At 36.8% G+C, this 22,534-nt stretch overlaps 1 protein-coding gene across 1 annotated transcript in view; it reads left to right on the forward strand.

Annotated features, from left to right (window-relative positions):
* Positions 1 to 22,534, forward strand: part of LOC127948398 (GTPase IMAP family member 8-like) — a gene marked incomplete at its 5' end in the record, with an annotated part of 70,302 nt that overhangs the window by 17,734 nt on the left and 30,034 nt on the right. The window contains 1 exon segment of the mRNA XM_052544833.1: positions 687 to 1,312. Within this exon segment, the coding sequence (XP_052400793.1) occupies positions 687 to 1,312 (626 nt within the window).

The following is a 22,534-nucleotide window of genomic DNA, read 5'->3' on the forward strand; positions in this document are numbered from 1 at the left end:
ACAATAACCTCATCTAACAAATGTTCTTCTGTTTTTTTCAGGTATTTTGTTTGTTTGTGGAGACTGAAATAAAGGACAGACAGAAATGGCAGATATATTTGCAGGTGAGCTAAAACCGTAAAAGGTATAATGATATTTATTCAGTAATATAATATTATTTATGTGTACTGCTAACAAATTTGAAATGTATCATTGATCAAATATATATAATTGTATTAGTAAACGTCAACATACGTTCCAAAAGATTGGAGGATTTCTTTAGTTATAACAGCTCTTAGAACCAGAAATTGTTTGAGGAACTTGGTTTCCTCTGTGTAGCAGTGAACAATCTGTTTTTTTCCCCATGTGTACTGGTTTATGAAGTTTGGACTTTTAGTCATTTTCTTTTGTGATCATATACAAGCCTTCCAAGACAGACCAATGAGAGTTGTTCAGTTGTTTGATGCAATAAGAGGTCTGTGCTACTGAACTGAATTTTGGCTGTTCTGAAATTAATAACTTAATCCCACCATGACAGCAGTCAAAATCAATGTTAGTTTTGATGCTATAAAATGTTGCATGTGTATATTTATATTAATAATATATAAATTATAGGTTCATGCTAGAGAATGTTTGATTATTTCAGCATATGGACTTGCATATATGTATATAATATGTATACTACAAAAAAGTAATATTATTCCAACAAAAACACTTTTACATTATAGAAGATCTGAGGATCGTTCTTCTGGGTAAAACTGGATCAGGAAAGAGCGCAGCAGGAAACACCATCCTGAACAGAGAAGCGTTTACAGTGAAAGATTCTCTGATGTCTGCTTCAATGATCTGTAAGAAACAAGAAGCAAATGTGAGTGGTCAAACGGTATCAGTGACTGACTGTCCTGGCCTGTTTGACACTTTAGTCAGTCAAAAAACCCTTAAGATATCAATAGAGGAGTGTATCTATATGTCTGCTCCTGGTCCTCATGCGTTCCTACTGGTTATAAGACTGGGTGTGAAATTTACAGAGGAAGAGAAAAATGCAGTGAGATGGATTCAGGAGAACTTTGTAAATGATGCTCTAAAGTACACCATTGTTCTGTTCACTCATGCTGATGCACTGAAGGGTAAACCTGTAGAGGAATATATCAGCAAAAGCAAAGATCTACAACAGTTAATTCAGTCCTGCTATGGTAGATATCACTCATTCAACAATGAGAACAGAGATGATCGAGATCAGGTCATAGAACTGCTAAAAATGATAGAAAAGATGGTGAAATTTAATGCAATGAATCCCTACACTAATGCCATGTATAAAGCAGCCCAAGAGAAGATTAGGAAGGAGCAGATGCTAGCAGAAGCTGGAAAGAGAGGACTAGCAGCAGTAGGAGAAGTTGTTGCTGCAGGGGCCAGAGGAGCTGCAGCAGCTTTTTCTGCAGTGGAAACAGCAGCAGAAACAGCAAAAAAGTATTTAGATGACTAGACATTTTCCAGTACTATTCAGCACTCTAGAATATCTTTATGAGACCCTTGGGATGATAAACATTGGCTCCTTGGGATGGAATTGTATTAGCAATGTAAATATATATACATGCTATTTTAAAGGAAAGTAAACTGCAGTTACATTTTCCCTTCCCACCAATAAGGGTTGCAGGCAATCAATAATCAATTTCAATAAATTTTAAACACAACTAACGCATTCCACATACTGCAGTATCCTAGAGAATGAAAACTACAATTCTATTACTATATGCATGTTACTTTGCATTTGAATTGAATATTAGTTTTATAGAAACATACTGTCTGGTGTAATGTCCCAATGAATTGGGAAACCAATTTAGAAACTTTTTGTGAAACATTTATTTTACTGTAGATGTAATAGTGCTAAATGTTCTGCTCTACACAATATCTCTCTGTCTTTTGTATTTTGGCTGTTTTCATATTATCTGTTATGTCACTAATTAATAAAATCAGTGTCAATGAAATAAACTAAATAAAAGTTTTTTTTTCTTTATTCTTTATTTCTATTTACTTTTCATTTTATATTTGTCTGAACAAAGATCTTAAGAGCATCAGCCTGCATTTCACTTTTTCACTAAGACAAATTCAAATATCCAATTCCAAGTATGCACAAACTGAACAACTGCAGCCTTAAATTGTCCACAGGAATATTGAATACATCCACATCTACATCTACATATTTTGAAGATGCTGTCATCTATTGCATTATGTATTTCATTTGTTAATTCATTCCTTGGGATTAAATAAATGACCTTGTGCAACACTAAAGTGCTATAGGCTCTATTGTTGGAACTAAGTGAAGACTAACCTATATTGCTCTGTCTTGGTTTAGTTCATATCTATCTGGACGCAGTCAGCGTATTCAATTAAAAGGTTTTAGTTCAAGACTATCTACAGTCACCAATGGTGTTCCCCAAGGTTCTGTTTTGGGCCGCTTCTCTTCATTATATATATGCTACCTCTTGGTAATATTTTAAGGAAATATGGTATTAATTTTCACTGTTATGCGGATGACACCCAAATTTACCTGTCTGCCAAACCTACCGGTTCTTTTCCTCCGCCATCTTTGTCAAGCTGTTTAGCTGAAATTAAAGACTGGCTTTCAGCGAACTTCTTGAAATTAAATGCCAATAAAACTGAGGCACTGCATGTTGGCACTAGATCTGTTGTGTCTTAATCTAGCTGTTTCTCTTTACACATTGATAATACTGCAATCTGTCCTTCCTCTCAGGTTAAAAGTTTGGGTGTCATCATGGATAGCACACTATCTTTTAAAGCTCAGATTAATAATATCACACGGATTGCATTCTTCCATTTGCGCAATATTAATCGTCTACGTCCATTTCTTTCAAATAATAATACTGCAGTTCTCGTTCACGCACTAGTCACCTCAAGTATAGACTACTGCAATGTTCTTCTCACAGATATTCCCTCCAAATTGCTGCATAAGCTTCAATTGGTTCAGAATTCTGCAGCTCGTGTTCTCTCTAGAACAACTTATACTGATCACATTTCTCCGGTTCTCCAGCAATTGCACTGGCTTTCAGTAAAATATAGAGTTGAATTCAAAATCTTGCTACTCACTTATAAGGCACTTCATAATCTTGCACCACAATACCTTACTCAACTTCTCCAGGTTTATACTCCTTCACGTGCACTTAGATCTTCATCTTCAATTTCTCTTGTGGTACATCGGATTCGACTTACTACTATGGGTGCCAGATCTTTTAGTTATGTTGCCCCCCGCCTATGGAACTCCCTTCCCCTCGATGTTCGCAATAGCGATTGCTTGTCGACTTTTACAAAGCGTCTTAAGACATATCTTTTTATACAGGCTTTTTTATAAAAAAAATTATAGAGACTTATATCCACTTTATATGTATATGCTGTTTGTTTGTTGTTTGTTTTGTCTCATGCAGTGACCTGTATATTGCTTGTAAGGTGACCTTGGGTGTTCTGAAAGGCGTCATGAAATAAAATTCATTATTATTATTATTATTATTATTTTTTTTTTTTCCCAAGTCTCCTTAGAAACCTGATTCCAAAAATATTGGGACACATATCTCATAAACTTATATTTTATTCACAATAGGATATAGATAACATATTGAAATTTGAAAGTGAGATGGGCAGAGCATCACCAATTCCCCCAATGCTGCAGCGGAAAATAGTGGAGCAATATCAGAAAGGAGTTTCTCAGAGAAAATGTTTATGTTATCTGTATAAAATCATCTACTGTGCATAATATCATCTTCCCCAAGACAGCACTGCATCACATACAGGAATGCTACTGTAATGAAAATCACAACATGGGCTCAGGAATACTTCTAGAAAACATTGTCGGTGAACAGAATCCACCGTGCCATTCGCCGTTGCTGTCTAAAAGCCTATAGGTAAAAAAAAAGCCACACTGAAAAAAGTAATAAGTAAATTTACTTAATTTTTATTTGGCAAGTTTTTGCACAAGCATTTTTCAAGTAAATTTAACACATTTGGAAATTAAGTAAATCTACTTAACTAAATTAAGTAAATAAATAAAATAATAATAAGTACATTTTATTGAGTAAAATTTAATTAAATAATTTTAAATTAAGGCCTTTAGCAGACACTTTTATCCAAAGCAACTTACAGTGCATTCAGGCTAACAATTTTCACCTATCATGTGTTCCCGGGGAATCGAACCCCCCAACCTTACGCTTGCTAATGCAATGTTCTACCACTGAGCTACAGGAACACTTCAAGATCTTGTAAAAAATAAGTGAAAACTTCACTTACTTACATTTTTAAAACCTGAAACAGATATTCTAGAAATTTCTAAATGTAAAATAATTTTTTTCAAAACAGTTTTATCAAATGAGGGTAAATAAGTCTCTCACTTCTGTCCCTTTAAACCAGTTTACAGCAAAGACAGCACGAAGTACTGGATGCACGTGATAAATATTCTGCAATTAAGAAAACAGACAAAAGAAATAGCACTGTAAAACCCGATAAGTAAACTTTACTCAAACCGTTTGAGTAAATAGATTGCCTTGATTTAAACCATGTCAGTTTTAAAACTTTGCATTTAAGTAATTAATTGATTAACTAAGTGCCGATTGAGAATTAGTGATGAACAGCTGCTGTTAACAAACAGAATCACTGAAGAAAAGAGAAACACAAGAACTACTACAACTGACTTCAGACACAGCCTTAGATGAAATCAACTGAAATAAAATACATGAAATCTCTCAAGATCTGATTAAACAACCCCACAAACAGCATCAGCAGCTCCACTTATTAATAACCAGACTGACTTTATTTGTGTCAGACATCTAAAGATCTTATTGAGAATGAACTAAGGTTTAGATGTTGATTTATTGTTTCATTTGAAGTAACCATGTTAGAGATCAGTGTTTGCTTTAGTTGGGCTCTTGACCCTTGATTTCTGTCTTAGTCTTTTCTCTGGATGTTATAACCATGTGTTTCTAAAACATGTTTGTTGTAAGTCAAAAGCCCAGAAGAACTATCATCAGGTGTTAACCTGTACCTAGGTGTAGGTTGTTGTACTTTATATCGGTGATGATAATCATCAATTATTCATCTGTATGGCGTCTAATGAAGTAGGTGTTGTGTAAATTGTTGAAGTGATTCTAGTAAAAGTAACACTAAGAGCCAGTGATTCTGTGATAATCAGTTAATATAAAAATGACTTTCTAAACATTTTTGTACACATACATTTTTCTTCTATGCCAGTAGTTGGTCAAACACAGAGATTAATAATCAGAATATGAACCTCTACGATGGTGACGAAAAAAACATGCTGCAATGCATTCTGGGTACTATTGTACTGCAGAACTCATCAATGGCTCCCAGCATGCTCTGCAGCCTTTTTTTTATGGTCACCATTGTTGAGGTTCATATTCTGATTATTGATGTCTTTGTGTGACTGTTTAACACCGTAGAAGACCACACTGTTTGAAAAGTCATTCATATTAACTGATTATCACAGAACCACTTTTACTATAATCAAATTAAACACATATTTCATCAGAGATTAGACTTCGTACAGTTCAATAATTGATGATTATCATCACTGATATAAAGTATAACAACCTACACCTAGGTACAGGTTAACACCTGACGGCATTTCTTCTGGGCTTTTGAGTTACAACAAACATGTTTTAGAAACACATGGTTATAACAGCCAGAGAAAAGACTAAGACAGAAATCAAGGGTCAAGAGCCCAACTAAAGCAAACACTGATCTCTAACATGGTTACTTCAAATGAAACAATAAATCAACATCTAAACCTTAGTTCATTCTCAATAAGATCTTCTGTAGACGTCTGACAGAAATAAAGTCAGTCTGGTTATTAATAAGTGGAGCTGGTGATGCTGTTTGTGGGGTTGTTTCATCAGATCTTGAGAGATTTCATGTATTTTATTTCAGTTGATTTCATCTAAGGCTGTGTCTGAAGTCAGTTGTAGTAGTTCTTGTGTTTCTCTTTTCTTCAGTGATTCTGTTTGTTAACAGCAGCTGTTCATCATTAATTCTCAATCAGCACTTAGTTAATCACTTAATTACTTGAATGCAAAGTTTTAAAACTTACATGGTTTAAATCAAGGCAATTGATTTACTCAAACGGTTTGAGTAAAGTTTACTTATCAGGTTTTACAGTGCTATTTCTTTTGTCTGTTTTCTTAACTGCAGAATATTTATCATGTGCATCCAGTCCTTCGTGCTGTCTTTGCTGTAAACTGGTTTAAAGGGACAGAAGTGAGAGACTTATTTACCCTCATTTGATAAAACTGTTTTGAAAAAAATTATTTTACATTTAGAAATTTCTAGAATATCTGTTTCTGGTTTTTTGTTAGTGTAAAAACTTTTCCAAAATAAAAAAGTAAGTAAGTGAAGTTTTCACTTATTTTTCAAAAGATCTTGAAGTGTTCCTGTAGCTCAGTGGTAGAACATTGCATTAGCAAGTGCAAGGTTGGGGGTTCGATTCCCCAGGAACACATGATAGGTGAAAATTGTTAGCCTGAATGCACTGTAAGTTGCTTTGGATAAAAGTGTCTGCTAAATGCATTAATTTAATATCATTTAATTAAAATTTACTCAGTAAAATATACTTATTCATTTTTTTTATTATTTTACTTAACTTAGTTAAGTAGATTTACTTAATTTCCAAATGTGTTAAATTTACTTGAAAAATGCTTGTGCAAAAACTTTCCAAATAAAAATTAAGTAAATTTACTTATTACTTTTTTCAGTGCACATCTAAACGTAATCCAGAAGCGCAGGCGTTTTCTGTGGGCTGAGGCTCATTTAAAATGGACTATAGCAAAGTGTAAAACTGTTCTGTGGTCAGACAAATCAAAATTTGAAGTTCTTTTTGTAAAACTGGGATGCCATGTCATCCGGATTAAAGAGGACAAGGACAACCCAAGTTGTTATCAGTGCTCAGTTCAGATGCCTGCATCTCTGATGGTATGGGGTTGCATGAGTGTGTGTGGCATGGGAAGCTTACACATCTGGAAAGGCACCATCAATGCTGAAAGATATATCCAAGTTCTAGAACAACATATGCTCCCATCCAGACATGTGTATGTGTAAGACATGGTACGAATACATTTATTAAAGTATTTCTTGAGAGTGCGTTTTTTTTCTTTTTTATTTCTGGATAACTTTATCATTTGCTCCGACTAAACGAAGTGGGAGTTGAGCGTGCCTTCTGCACTACAATGTCTATTTACAATAAACATTATAGTGCTGCCAAAATGAATGATTAATCCAAGTGATTAATCAAAAACTAAAAATGAAAAATAACTCTAATCCTATAATCCTGATACCTTCTTGATTGATATCTTCCTGTATTCTGTACATACGTCTTCTATGTCCAGTGTTCGGGGGGGAACAAGTTACAAAGTTGGTGTAGCCTACTTATCACCACATAGTCAATCGCGTTGTCAATCGCAAACAATAATTTATTCAAACGTCTTGCTACCGAACTACCTACAGTAGCTTAAGTTGTGGAGGACAAAGAGAAAGCACCCATTTGGAGAAATAATATCTTTTAAGTAGGTCTAGTGCCTTTTCTATAATTTCAAAATGGTACTGGCGCCTTAACGGTGCCTGAACCGATACTTAAAAAAAAGAACCACAAAAAACTATGGATAACATTAAAGAAAATTACAAATATTTAAAATAAATCCATAGCTTTCACCTTGGATGCGCTCATTTCCCAAGTGGTGCTTTCCTTAATCTAAGGCTAATAAATGTATTTCACAATCTGGGTCATTATTTAATACAAAACTACACATAATCTCTGTCACTCACTCTGATATTTAGTTAAGATGAGTGCGGTCTTTCACTGTCTTTAATCAGTTCTGTGAATTACTGTATGCTCATTCTTTATAAAGTAGCAATGTAGCAATCTAGTTTGTAAAGTACAGTACTGTGCAAAAGTCTTAGGCACATTAGTATTTTCACCCCAAAAAAGGGTTTTAAGCTAGTTCCCAACAGGCACAGTACATCAATGTGACATCAGGAAGACGTTGGACTCCAACTAATCCAACGTCAGTCAGACGTCATATTTTGGTTGTAGATGAAAGTCGGGTTGACGTCTAAACCCAACTTTGTTTGACGTCAAACTCCGACATCAGACAGACGTATAATTTTTTCAGTCAGCGATATTTATACTGTGGGATTGATTACTTGATTGTGGTCCACCTGTGATGATTAGGCTAAGTATCTGACGTGCTCCTCCCGAATCTTCATTGATAATTACATTTAATTTTCGATAACAGCATAACAGTTAAACACCATAACAGTGATTAGTGTTTCCATTAGTTGGGCTCTTAACACTTATTATGTCTTTTGTGGCTGCTGTGACAGTTTGTTTATCGAGCACATTTGCAGCATCAAACACAGCCAAAGTGACATGAGATCAGGTGATTATTGTCACGCTCGGTGATACAGGAACGAGGAGAGAGAACCAAATGCAGGTATGAATCTTTATTTAAGGGCAAATCCAAAGGGGTAAACAGTTCAAGCCGGGTCAAAACCAGAGTATCCAAACAACGAGGAACAGACAGAACACAAGGGAAGATAGAAACTACGGATAACATGAGGCAAGGACTCCGTAACACAGACTGAAACAAACCAGGTATTTAAAGACAGGTGCAAACGATGTAAGTGGAAACAGCTGAAAACAATCAACAGTGACGATAAGGGGAAGTGAGACCTCTAGTGGACACCCAGGGATACACAGACCAGACACTGTGACATTACCCCCCCTCTAAGGAGCAGCTTCCAGATGCTCCTCAGACACAAAAAACAAACCAAAAAGACCAGGAAGGCGGCGGACAGGTGGAGGCTCAGGGGGATGGACGGAGGGCCGGAAAAGAAAACTTGGGGAACAGACACCAGAAGTGTAAACACAAAACAGGGAGACCAGGAGGGAGGAGGATCGGAGGAGGTTAGGGGGAGGGATGGAAGGCATGACTAACTGAGGGGAACAGACAAAAACAAAACAGAAACCAAGAACACCAAACAGAAGTCCAAGAAGGGCATGTTGAGGCACCCACCAGGGCGGAACAGAGGACCACCACAGCCGTGTGGTCAGGGTGGAGCAGAAGACCACCATGTCCTCGTGGTCGCCGCCAGAGTCCCCCAGGGTGGAGCAGATGACCACCATGTCCTCGTGGTCACCGCCAGAGTCCCCCAGGGCGGAGCGGATGACCACCACGTCCTCGTGGTCGACGTCGGAGTCCCCCAGGGCAGAGCAGATGACCACCACATCCTCGTGGTCGACGTCGGAGTCCCCCAGGGCAGAGCAGATGACCACCATGCCCCCGTGGTTGAGGCCGGAGTCCCCCAGGATGGAGCAGCAGACCACCCAGTGACTCGACTTGGCTCTGGAGGGTCATCGGTGACCGGCCCTGGCTCTGGAGGGTCCACAAACACCGGACTCCACTCCGGAGGGTCCGCTGGAACCTGCCTCGGCTCCGGAGAGTCCCCCGGAACCTGACTCGACTCCTGAGAGTCCACCGGAACCTGACTTAACTCTGGAGAGTTCACGGGAACCTGACTAGACTCTGGACTGTCTGTGGAGACCTGAGGCGCCTCGGCTTCGGGCACTGCCTCTGGAATGGTCTCGGGCACCGCCTCAGTGACGGCATCGGGAGCGGCCTCAGGCACTGGATCGGGAACGACCTCGTGCACCGCCTCGGCATCGGGCACCACCTCGGCCTCTGGAACAGCATCGGGCACCACCTCGGCCTCTGGAACAGCATCGGGCACTGCCTCGGCCTCCGGAACAGCATCAGGCACCGCATCGGCATCGGGCACCACCTCGGCCTCCGGAACAGCATCGGTCACCGCCTCGGCCTCCGGAACAGCATCGGTCACCGCATCGGGAACGACCTCGGGCACCACCTCGGCCACGGCATCAGGAGTGGCCTCGGGCACTGCATCGGGAGCGGTCTCGGGCACCTCCTCGGTCTCTGGAACAGCATCGGACACTGCCTCGACCTCTGGAACAGCATCGGGCACCTCCTCGACCTCTGGAACAGCATCGGGCACTGCCTCGACCTCTGGAACAGCATCGGGCACCGCCTCGACCTCTGGAACAGCATCGAGCACCGCCTCGGCCTCCGGAACAGCATCGGGCACCGACTCAGCATCGGGCACCACCTCGGCCTCCGGAACAGCATCGGGCACCGCCTCGAGCTCCGGAACAGCATCGGGCACCGCCTTGGCCTCGGCCTCCGGAACAATCTCGGGCACTGCATCGGGAACAGCCTTTGGCACTGCCTCGGGGATGGCAGCGGCCCACTCGGGAACGTCCTTCTGGACGGCAGCGGCCAGCTCGGGAACGTTATCCAGGCTTTGAGGAACGGAAGACGTCTGTCTCCTCGTCCTCCGCCCTCTATGATGGCGAGTCGGTGGCACCTTGACTGGCGACTCAGGTGTTGAGTCGGCCATCTTGTGCTGTGGCGCTAGGCTGGCGGCCATCTTGGGTTGTGGCGCTGGCTCAGCAGCTTTGACGTGAACAGTCTTGGGAACTTCTAGGATCTGTGACAGCATGGAGAAATACTCTAAGAATGAGTCAGCGGCCATCTTGTACTGTGGTGTGAGGCTGGCTTCCATCTTGCCTCGTGGTGCGGGGTTGGTGGCCATGCACCGAAGCGGCGCTGGGTTGGCGGCCATCTTGTGCTGTGGCGCGGGGCTGGCGGCCATCTTGTGTTGTGGTACTGGGCTGGCGACCACTTGGTGCGGTGGCGCTGGGCTGGCGGCCATCTTGGGTTGTGGCGCCACCATGGCGTGCGTGCGCTTCTTCTTACCTCTCCGTCCGCCATGGTGAGACGGGGGCTCTGACTCATTCCACAGGAGCCCCAGATCAAAGGGAGGCCATGGTTGAGAGCGATGCTACATACATTCAGCCAGGGCCGTCCTTAGGGGGTGTTTCTGGTGTTTCATGTTTAATGGTAATGAATGAGATGCTGTGGTTTAAGCAGATAAATGTAAGCACTATAAACCTGATTGAATTGAGGATACATATGGACAAACAAAAATTTTTGTGCCTTTGCACTGATTTGCTTTGACATTGTTTTAATTGTTATAAAGTATGTTCTTTATATGTATTGAAAACACTGAATGTGAAGACATTTTGGTGCAGGGAAAATGTTACAATGTTTCAGTTAAAATAAATAAGTGTAAACGCATTGTTTTGTGGATTAATTTCTCTCTCTCTCTCTCCCTCTCTCTCTATATATAATGTTTTTGTTGTTGTGTTTAAAACACTTATTGCATTGTTGTTATTTAACTCTAATAGTGTTACATTTTAACACCATAATAGTGTTGGCAATATCAACTACTTAGTCACTTGGTTTTTGGAAAAAAATCTACAGGTTTATTTTTTACATTTCATCTGCATTACCATTTAAAAATCCGTATTTACATTAAATCAACATAAAACAAATACACTGGGGTTCTGTGAATAATCACCATACAGTGTTAAATTCGTATACTTAAGAGTGCTCATTTCTCAACACCTTGATTGTTAAATGATACACTAATGCAGTGTTTGAATAATAAACACTTTCGTCAGTGTTGTTTTAACACTAGCAAAGATGGACCTGTATGTTCACCTGGAAAGTGATAATTTTAACACCCATGGGGACAAATCTCCCAACATAATTTTGCTGTGTGGAGGTGAGAGACTGGTGATATACAATGAACATATAATCACAATGAGCTGGTTTAATATCTAAAATAATATATATATATATATATATATATATATATATATATATATATATATATATATATATATATATATATATATATATATATATATATATATTATTTTTTTATATTAGTGTTTAGGTTTTGAATAATCGTCCCAGTGAAACCAGAGCATGCAAAAAAAAAAAAAAGTACAGTTTTTTTTTCTTCCAGTTGATTTCATCCAAGGCTGTGCTTAAAGTCAGTTGTAGTTCTTGGGTTTCTCTTTTCTTCAGTGATGTAGATTGTTAACAGCAGGTGTTCATCACTAATGCACAATCTTCATTTAATCAGTCACTTAATTATCTCATTAACTTTAACTCTTTGAGGACTTGGGATTTGACTCAAGACTAGTTTGTGACTTGGAAGGAATTACTTGTTTCCTCCTCTGGTGAAATCAGCTGCTGAGTTCATGGGTGGAACAAAAATATGGCAGGAATTTTACTCTTTGGCCCCTGGACTACTCACCTCTGTTCTGGGTACCAGCACAGTACAAAACTCACCCATGACTCCCAGCATACAAAGTGGCATGAATAAATTATGCCGCTGAATTGTCCTCTTATTTCCTTAATTCTTTAATGTGCTTTTATATTTCTATTTATATTTTGTTTATGTCTTGAGTTTTAGTATTTCATAACAGCCTGCTCATTTTGCTCTTATGCATTGCCAGTATATAGTTTTTTTGGAACAAAGAACACAGGGTAAAATGAGAAAACATGGTGTTAAATGACAATTATGTCAGTATCAGAGCACAATTAACAATGTGATATAGTCTGTCTTAGCCTGTTTTGCTGTAACAAATGTGTTTAAAAACACATGATTGCAGCATCCAAATGAAAGTTATTGTTATAAAGTCACAGTTTAAGAGCCAAACTAAAGTAAACACTGATCTCCATCATGGTAGTCCCCCCCCCCCCAAAAAAACAAAAAAAAACAAAAAAAAAAACAACAACAACAATCTCTAATTCTCAATAAGCATGTAGATGTCTAACAGAAATAGTGTCAGTCTGGTTAGCAATGTGTGAAGAAAGTGAAGCTGTTTTAGGGGTTGATTAATCAGATCTTGAGAGATTTAATGTTTTCTTTTGTATTTCAGTTGTTATCATCTAAGGCTGTGGCTGAAGTCAGTTGTAGTTCTTGTGTTTGTCTTTCATTCAGTGATTCTATTTGTTAACAGCAGCTGTTCATCACTAATGCTCAATCATCATTTAATCACAGAATTATCTCAGTGTTGCTCTAAAACTGTAGTGTGCACACATTATTAGTATTTTGCCGTGGGGTTTAAAGTGTTAAAGATGTAAAATAGCATGAAATATAATTTAACCGTAATAAACTGTAATTAATTTACCCTAACAGTAGAAAAACTGTTATTTGTTGGAAACTTTGTTGCCAATAAATTGCATGATTACACACGTGAACTAAAGGTAAAGGGCTGTAAATGAACAGTACATTACTGGCAACCCTACTGCCAGTGGATTACTGATTATTTGCTTTGCAGTATTATATTGTAATCTATTTTGCAGCAATTAGCATGATTTTTACAGGATTTTAATGACAAGTTTTTTACAGTAAATCCTGTAAATTCTACAGAATTTTTAATAATACACATCATGTAGTTAGATAAAAATTTTATTTAGGCAAAAACAATGAGCTCAATAAAGCAATTATTACAAGTCGTGATTATAATGATTACAATATGTTGAAAATTTGGCAGTGGTGTATGCTGATTTAGAGTTGGTTTCATCTGTAGTCTTGGCAGGGGTTGGTGTCATCTCTTCACATGTAATCTCCAAACTGAAGCTGGTGTAATCAACTTAGCATTTTTTCCTTTAAATTGGTACAACAATAAAGAAATAAGTTTTATAAAATATAAATATATTGTTAAAAAGCCCTTTGACTAAATTTCTAAAATAACAAAGACAGTGAAAGAAACACAAAACCTGCAAAAGCTTTTCAAGCTATTTCAAACCTAATCTGCTAATATTTTCACTTTACTATTTGCTTTTCTTTACTACTACTACTATTGCCACTACTATCCCACAAACTACTCCTAATTTAATTGCAGTATTTAATTGCAACCTTAGCCCATTCTGAACCTCATTAAACATCTCATTAGTGTAGTACCGTCCTCCATTTTTAAGCACTATTGCATCCATCATATCCAGCAGCTCGTTGACTTGATTTTGATTGCTTCTGTCCTCATTGTTGAATGCATGATATCTGCCACCACAGGTCATAACAAACTGTCGTAGATCCGGACTGTCTTCTATGCGATCTTTCAGTGGTTTTCGCAGTGAATCAGCGTGAGTGAACAGAATGATGGTGTAACGAGCAGCTTCATCTCCAAAGTTCTCCTGAATCCATTTCACTGCATTCTTCCTTTCATCTGTGAATCTCTCATCCAATCTGATGACCAGCAGAAACACATGAGGACCAGGATCAGAGATTTTCATACACTTCTTTATTTCAGCTTTCACTTTGTTTTCATCTGCTGTTGTATCCTGCAGTCCTGGAGTGTCGATTATTGAGATCATCCTGTTCCCTTTTCTTGTCATTTTGTTCTCTGATTGTTGAGTAACTGACTCTGGATCGAAATCCACTTTAAACTCATCTTTTCCCAGGATGGTGTTTCCTGTTGCACTCTTTCCAGCTCCAGTAACACCCAACATAACAATCCTCAGATCTCCTGAAGTTAGAGAGACTAATTGGTTTCAGAATAATAACACACACTTGTCTTTAAAATAAATTATTTTTAGGTTTAAAATTCAGTGGAATTAAGAGACATTATTATGTGTAATTGAGTAATGACAGAAAGCAAGGTTTTAAACAAATTACAACTAGTGGGGTAGAATACACTATGACTTTTAAGGTCTGAAAAGGTTTTAAAAAACATTATAGGCATCATATATTTAGAGCCTATCAAGAGTAAATACGCAGCAGCCATACATTTTCTTTAATACAATATGCTCATCGTTGGACAATGTGGTGATCATTGCAAGGATTTAAGTTATGAGTGAGCACTGCACAAGTGCTTAATAAAATGATGATAAATAATTAACACATAAGGCTTGATCCGGTAATTTGTTGTAACAGTGTTCGGCCATTCACTGATTGCAGGAAACTGTAAAAGCAGGGTCACCTGAGCCCAGGAAAAATATGGGTAGTGACAGTTTGAAATATACAGTGTAAATAAATAAATAAATAAATACATTCTTCTTGTTTCTCCAAAATGAATATAATGGTAGTTAATCACACAAATCTGTTAAGGATTGTATGATAAATGGCACTTTTCTTTCCTTAAAGTTTCAAGATCAGTTGTTTGATTTTTACCTGGCAAGATGATAAAAGTCCCATAGACTTAAACTGAGACATATCCTAGAGATTCAGTAAACAATGGACCAATATAATATATATATATACACACACACACATTTTCAGCAATCCAATAGCATTATTTTAAAATAAATATATTATAATCTTATTGTTAGGTAATCAAATATTTTTTCCCTTGATTAATTTCATCAGATTAATTAAGTTTTACTGACCTGTAACTGGTGGTGCCATTTCTCTAAAAATCGTATTTTTTCTGTTTTGCTCTGTTATACTCTGCCAACTTGTACTTGCAGTTCTCACTGTTCTCTTTCTCTTCCAAGATCTGAATGAATGACAAAAAAAAGTGTGATGGACAGACTGCAAGTGCTCAGGTAAACTCCTCTTATTTGAATATGATCACATGACTGCCCCAGAAAATCTTTTTAGATTTGACATTAATTTGACATTTTTTTAAATACCTTTACCATAAATAACATTATGTTCTAAAATAATTACATAAAACTTTTTTTTTCATTCTGAATAGAAAGTTTAAAATTACTTATCTGATGCATTGTAGACAACTTATTTCTAACTTCTTTAATATGTTGGTCAGCACATTTAAACGTTTCATTTGGTAAATGAATCCCTTGCAGAGGATCTGTAAGAAGGAAATGAAAAGCAAATGACCTATACTCAAGGCAGATATTGATAATACTTTAATCTGGATTATGTTTCAGCATCAACTGTAGCCATTTCCTGCAAATTTTAAGTGAATTTTGGCTTTCATAAAATTTCCTACAAAAATGTGCAGTAATTGAGTGTGTTTGGATCTTATTTACAGAATACAGTAAAATATTTATTTTATATATATATATATATATATTTATATATATATATATATATATATATATATATATATATATATATATATATATATATATATAAATATATATATATATATATATATATATATATATATATATATATATATATGTTGTATTTTGTATTTTTTTTTAATGATCCTCCCCTGTAGTCCAATTATATTGTAGCCTAATAGCTGTCAAACATCCCCACCTAATGTTCAAGGCAAATATCTCCATCTTCAGACTTATTTTACCCAAAGTACACCCGGCTGCAGCCTTTGCAACATAAAGCAGTGTGTTTGTACAGATATTATAACTGAAAGTGACTGATATAATCATAAGTCTGAAACACAAGGGACAAATGGATCTGCAGCAGGGCCGTGCACAGATCTTTTGAGGGGCATGTGCTGAAACTGAAAAAGGGCACCCCCCTCCCTTTTTTATATCAATTATATATATTCTCTTTTTTAGCTATTCTGTTTGGTTTTATAAGCTAATTTGTATTATTTGGTTAACATGATTATGAATGACATTGAGAAGAGGGGAAGGTGAGCAATGAATCAAGAATTTTTGACAAACTTTTTTTAAATATAATTTAAGTAATTATGTCCAACTCAATTCCAGATTATAAGAAACTATAGCCATACCGTTACTATAACATATCCAACATGTATCCGCCTACCTGGCAAAACTTGTATACTGTGGTGGACCAGGGATGTTGGTTTCTTGAAGGTCTCTTATTCACTACACTTTCCCTAAAATAAGCCAGCAATGAAAAAATAAATAAAAATAGTGTGAAAAGTACAGTTGCAGTGAAAAGCATTTCTGAAGGATCACGTGACACTGAAGAGTACTGAACTGGAGTAATGATGCTGAAAATTCAGCTTTGATCACAAAAATAAATTACACTTTAAAATATATTCAAATAGAAAAGTTATTTAAAATTGTAAAAATATTACACAATATTACTGTTTTTGCTGTATTCTGGATCAAATAAATGAAGCTTTGGAATGAATCATGAATTACATTCTGCATGATAAAATATAAAGATTTCACAGAGATCTGTAATTTTTTTTTTTTGTTACTACTATATTACTGTCGTAAAACCATGTTTTACTACATTTTATACATGTGAGGATGAGCGGAGAGTATACCATAACATGATTAGCCTAAATGTTAATAAATTAAGTGTATCAGCAATCATAAATCAAAGAAGAAAATTTCTTAGAAATATATGTTATCAAGGGGACGAGGTACGAACCCAGCTAACATTCACTAACGTTCTTTAAAAGTTGTGTAAATGTTAGTACAAAACGTTATTGAAATAATGTTTTTGGAACGTTCTTATAACGTTGTTAATGTTCTTGTAAGGTCGCTAGAAAACTTTCTTAGAACAACGTTCTCGGAACGTCCTTAGGACGTTATTTGTACTTGATGAATGTTCTTATAAGGTTGCTAGAAAACGTTCTTAGGACAACGTTCTTGGAACATCTTTAGGACGTTATCTGTCCTTGATGAATGTTCTTCTAAGGTTGACAGAAAACGTTCTTAGAACAGCGTTCTCGGAACGTCTTTAGGACGTTATTTGTACTTGATGAATGTTCTTATAAGGTCGGTAGAAACCGTTCTTAGAACAACGTTCTTGGAACGTCTTTAGGACGTTATCTGTACTTGATGAATGTTCTTATAAGGTGGCTAGAAAACGTTCTTAGGACAACGTTCTTGGAACGTCTTTAGGATGTTATCTGTCCTTGATGAATGTTCTTCTAAGGTTGACAGAAAACGTTCTTAGAACAGCGTTTTCGGAACGTCTTTAGGACGTTATTTGTACTTGATGAATGTTCTTATGAGGTCGGTAGAAAACTTTCTTAGAACAACGTTCTTGGAACGTCTTTAGGACGTTATCTGTACTTGATGAATGTTCTTATAAGGTGGCTAGAAAACGTTCTAAGAACAACGTTCTCGGAACGTCTTTAGGACGTTATTTGTACTTGATGAATGTTCTTATAAGGTTGCTAGAAAACGTTCTTAGAACGACGTTCTTGGAACGTCTTTAGGATGTTATCTGTACTTGATGGATGTTCTTCTAAGGTTGACAGAAAACGTTCTTAGAACAGCGTTTTCGGAACGTCTTTAGGACGTTATTTGTACTTGATGAATGTTCTTATGAGGTCGGTAGAAAACGTTCTTAGAACAACGTTCTTGGAACGTCTTTAGGACGTTATCTGTACTTGATGAATGTTCTTATGAGGTCGGTAGAAAACGTTCTTAGAACAAAGTTCTTGGAACGTCTTTAGGACGTTATCTGTACTTGATGAATGTTCTTATAAGGTGGCTAGAAAACGTTCTAAGAACAACGTTCTTGGAACGTCTTCAGGACGTTATCTGTCCTTGATGAATGTTCTTCTACGGTTGACAGAAAACGTTCTTAGAACAGCGTTCTCGGAATGTCTTTAGGACGTTATTTGTACTTGATGAATGTTCTTATAAGGTTGCTAGAAAACGTTCTTAGAACGACGTTCTTGGAATGTCTTTAGGATGTTATCTGTACTTGATGGATGTTCTTCTAAAGGTGACAGAAAACGTTCTTAGAACAGCGTTTTCGGAACGTCTTTAGGACGTTATTTGTACTTGATGAATGTTCTTATGAGGTCGGTAGAAAACGTTCTTAGAACAACGTTCTTGGAACGTCTTTAGGACGTTATCTGTACTTGATGAATGTTCTTATAAGGTGGCTAGAAAACGTTCTAAGAACAACGTTCTTGGAACGTCTTCAGGACGTTATCTGTCCTTGATGAATGATCTTCTAAAGTTGACAGAAAACGTTCTTAGAACAACGTTCTCGGAACGTCTTTAGGATGTTATTTGTACTTGATGGATGTTCTTATAAGGTCGCTAGAAAACGTTCTTAGAACAACGTTCTTGGAACGTCTTTTGGACGTTATCTGTACTTGATGGATGTTCTTCTAAAGTTGACAGAAAACGTTCTTAGACCAATGTTCCCGGAACGTCTTTAGGACGTTATCTGTCCTTGATGAATGTTCTTCTAAGGTTGACAGAAAACGTTCTTAGAACAACGTTCTCTGAATGTCTTTAGGACGTTATCTGTACTTGATGAATGTTCTTATAACGTTGTTAATGTTCTTGTAAGGTTGATAGATAATGTTCTTAGCACAATGATATCTGAACATCTTTAAGACGTTATTTGTACTCAATTAATTTTCTCAATGTTTCTCAATTTTAGAACAATATTCTTAGAGCTTTCAATTTCATTAATGTAAGTTCTAAATTAATTAACTGCTAAATGTTGTTATGCTGTAATCCTAAAATATTATGATAACAGCATGTCCTTATATTTTCAGGTTATTATGAACGTTATCATAATGTTGAGAGAAACTTCTTTCTTATAGGCTACATAAAACATGAATAGAATACAACGGAATACATTAGGATAGAAAAATAAATGTATTTAAATATGAAACTACAACCTTGAGTATGTGGTGGCTAATCGCCTGAATGTAATTTATAATTATTAATTATATATCTTTTTGAATTTATTGAAGTCACTTCGGGGTATTACGTGAATGGCATTCACTGTAAGTGTAAGTGAAATTTGCCAATTGAAGTTAATTAATTTAACTCAAAAATGTAAAATAATATTTCATCTTAATTTGTGATTTGAACTCAAAAGCTATTTAGGTTAAGCAGAACTCAAGCTAAAAAAATACATATTAATTTATTGAATCTACCATACAAACTATTATTTTTAAGTATAAATGGGTGACCACAAAATATTTAAAAGAATAATGAACATAATTCGTGTTTTCAAACAGAGTAAAAAAGTTATTATTTTACTCGACAAAATAATATCCGTGTGTTTTTCAAAAACCGCGCGCATTTTTCAGCCAGTCACGTCACGTGCACTCCGCTCATCCACACTGGACCGCGCTCACTCACTCGCTGATGGGACCACAGCAGGATTAACGTTATTTGCGAGACACGACGCGCTCATGGTAAAAAATACAGGTACGTTAACGTTAAGCATTTCGAGCTTCTTTAATCCCGTTTAAAGCACTCTAAAGTCAACTTTATCTAAAAATTAACAAGCTTAATTATCAAAATGTGTTCAACTCTAGCTAAGGTTAGCACAGGAGCAAGGTGATAACGCACCATTAAGTTATATCAAAGTTATCAACGGTGTTAAGTGTTAAATATGCAGTGTCATACACAACATCATTCATCATTCGTCATTGGTAAATTAAGAAGTATTTTTGTGGTTTATCACATTAAGACAGCGTAAGACGAGTCCCGCAAAGTGTAACGTTATTTTCAAACTAATGTTACCGTTAGAGAGACGCTGATCTCTAACCGTCACTCCTCGTAACTCAATCTGAAGCGAGGTAAAGCGAACACACATTCACTGCATTAAAACACTTTAACCATTGTGTTCAGTATTACTGAATATCTGTAGGTTTTATCTAGAATGTCCCATCTGATGCTGATCAAGTTTACTAAATCCGCCGAATGTTAAACAAAGGGGCTGAAGAGCGTTTATAAAGGCTGTTTAACCTTAGGTAACATTTTACAGTTATTTGCTCCTCACGTTGTCTTATTTAAAATTCATTCTAACAAATTGCTGTCATACTTTGAAATCAATGTTTTCAGTGCAAAGGCAGAGAGTGAAGGTGTGGTGGTATTGGCAGCAAGAAGGCTGCAATAATAGAGGTCGGGATCGTTGCGTCACGTCGCAATGCATTGTGGGAATCGCGGTACAGAAGTAGATGTACTGTATAGTAGACATTAGGTAACGTTGGTCATTTGGTCATTAATTTTGATTATTTTTTGGAAAATGGTTCAGTATTGCTGTATTGTGAACTGCTGTAATCGGTTTCATGATCGACAGGGCAAACGCCTCGTGAATCATATTAGTTTTCAACATTTTCCTACTTGGAAAAAAAACACAAGGTGTCTGAAATCACCAAGAGGCGTCAGATGGCTTGGGTCGCCACTGTACGGAGGGAAACCATCACCTTCGATAATATTATAATACATAGTTATGGTGAGACATGTTGTGTATGGTCTCTCTCTCTCTCTCACATACACACACACAAACACATTACGTTTTCTCTAGTTTTTGGCCAGTAAGGGAGTCAGTTTAGTGTCTGTATTTTTTGTTTAAACATTTTCTTTTGACCCAATCCTGAACTTAATTTGCTTTTTGATATTTTTGTGCTGACTGTATTTAACAAATTTGAACAACTTGTTTAAAAAAAAAAAAAAAAACTGGAACGAACTTCAAAATAGGAAGTTAAGCGTCTTGTTTTGGTGAATGGTGGGTTCAGGGTTGTGTCTGAGGTGAATGTTCGTCAATATTATACCGGATTACAGAACTACCGGAGGAAAACAGTGGATTTTTGCAAGTATGATAGGTGAGTAATTACTCCTGAAGTGTAACAAACCCGCATAGACAAGCTTCATAGCTCGCAGAATCTGATAAGTGTGTGTGTGTGTGTGTGTGTGTGTGTGTCACCACTGATGCTTAGTTAATGTTAACATTTCCTTAGTGAAAAAGATTGTTTTCTCCACGTTTAATTTGCAGATCCATTTATGATCTGCAGGTGAGCCTCCAGTGACTTTTTAAAAAGTGAAAGTGACATTTTTAAATTGATCGGAGGTGTAAGCGCTCACTCCACAGACCCGGTAGGATAAATTATCAGGGAAACTGAGGCTTGGTAAACTTTCATGTGTTCATAGGGATCGATTCCACCTACAACCTCTTTTTTTTTAAGTAGCGTTGTTTGGCTTCATTATTAAGTTTGTCCGTATAGGTATAGGTAACTTTTTTTGTCACGTTCTATAACTTTTTCTGGAGACTGGCTATTATCTTATTACAAACCTGCTTTGCGATGCCTCTAAAATGGCCGCCGTTACCCACAATGCACCATTCCATGACGTCTACGCCCGAGCTCTATATGGGCCTGAAATGAAGTACCGGTAAGTACTATTCACATTAAACAAATTGATGGGCTTTAGTGTTGTACCAGATGTAATTTGTCACGTTAAAAACAGTTACTTAAATACATCGTACTTTTGTTTTTATTTTTTGATGATTTGCTATTAATGCAGATGTAATGGTGACCAGAAATGACCAGCAGCACAAAAGTCTTCTGAAGCAATTCTATACTTTTGTTTTATAAGTTCTATATTTCTAATCCAATTGAATATTAGATTAATCAAATAATTAATACACAGATGAAAAATAACAAACCTCAACTAAAGTCCAACAACAATAACATCATGACATCTAAGAACCAGTCATGTTTGATTCAGATTAGGGCTTGGCGATATTTGAAAAAATCTTGATATTGGCAAATTTTTTATGATATTCAATATATATCTTTATATATTTTATATAATATATATATAGATAATATAAATTTAATTCCTATAAGTAATTCCACATTGCCAGGTTTTAACACATGATTATAAATAAGCTGTCCATAAATGTTACTTAATTGTGAGTTAAATTTCTCTAATTTTGTGTTTTGTCTTCAGGAACATTATCAGTCATTCAAGCTATGATATCCTGGCAG

Source organism: Carassius gibelio, chromosome B1 (assembly GCF_023724105.1).
Source record: "Carassius gibelio isolate Cgi1373 ecotype wild population from Czech Republic chromosome B1, carGib1.2-hapl.c, whole genome shotgun sequence".
NCBI lineage: Eukaryota > Metazoa > Chordata > Actinopteri > Cypriniformes > Cyprinidae > Carassius > Carassius gibelio.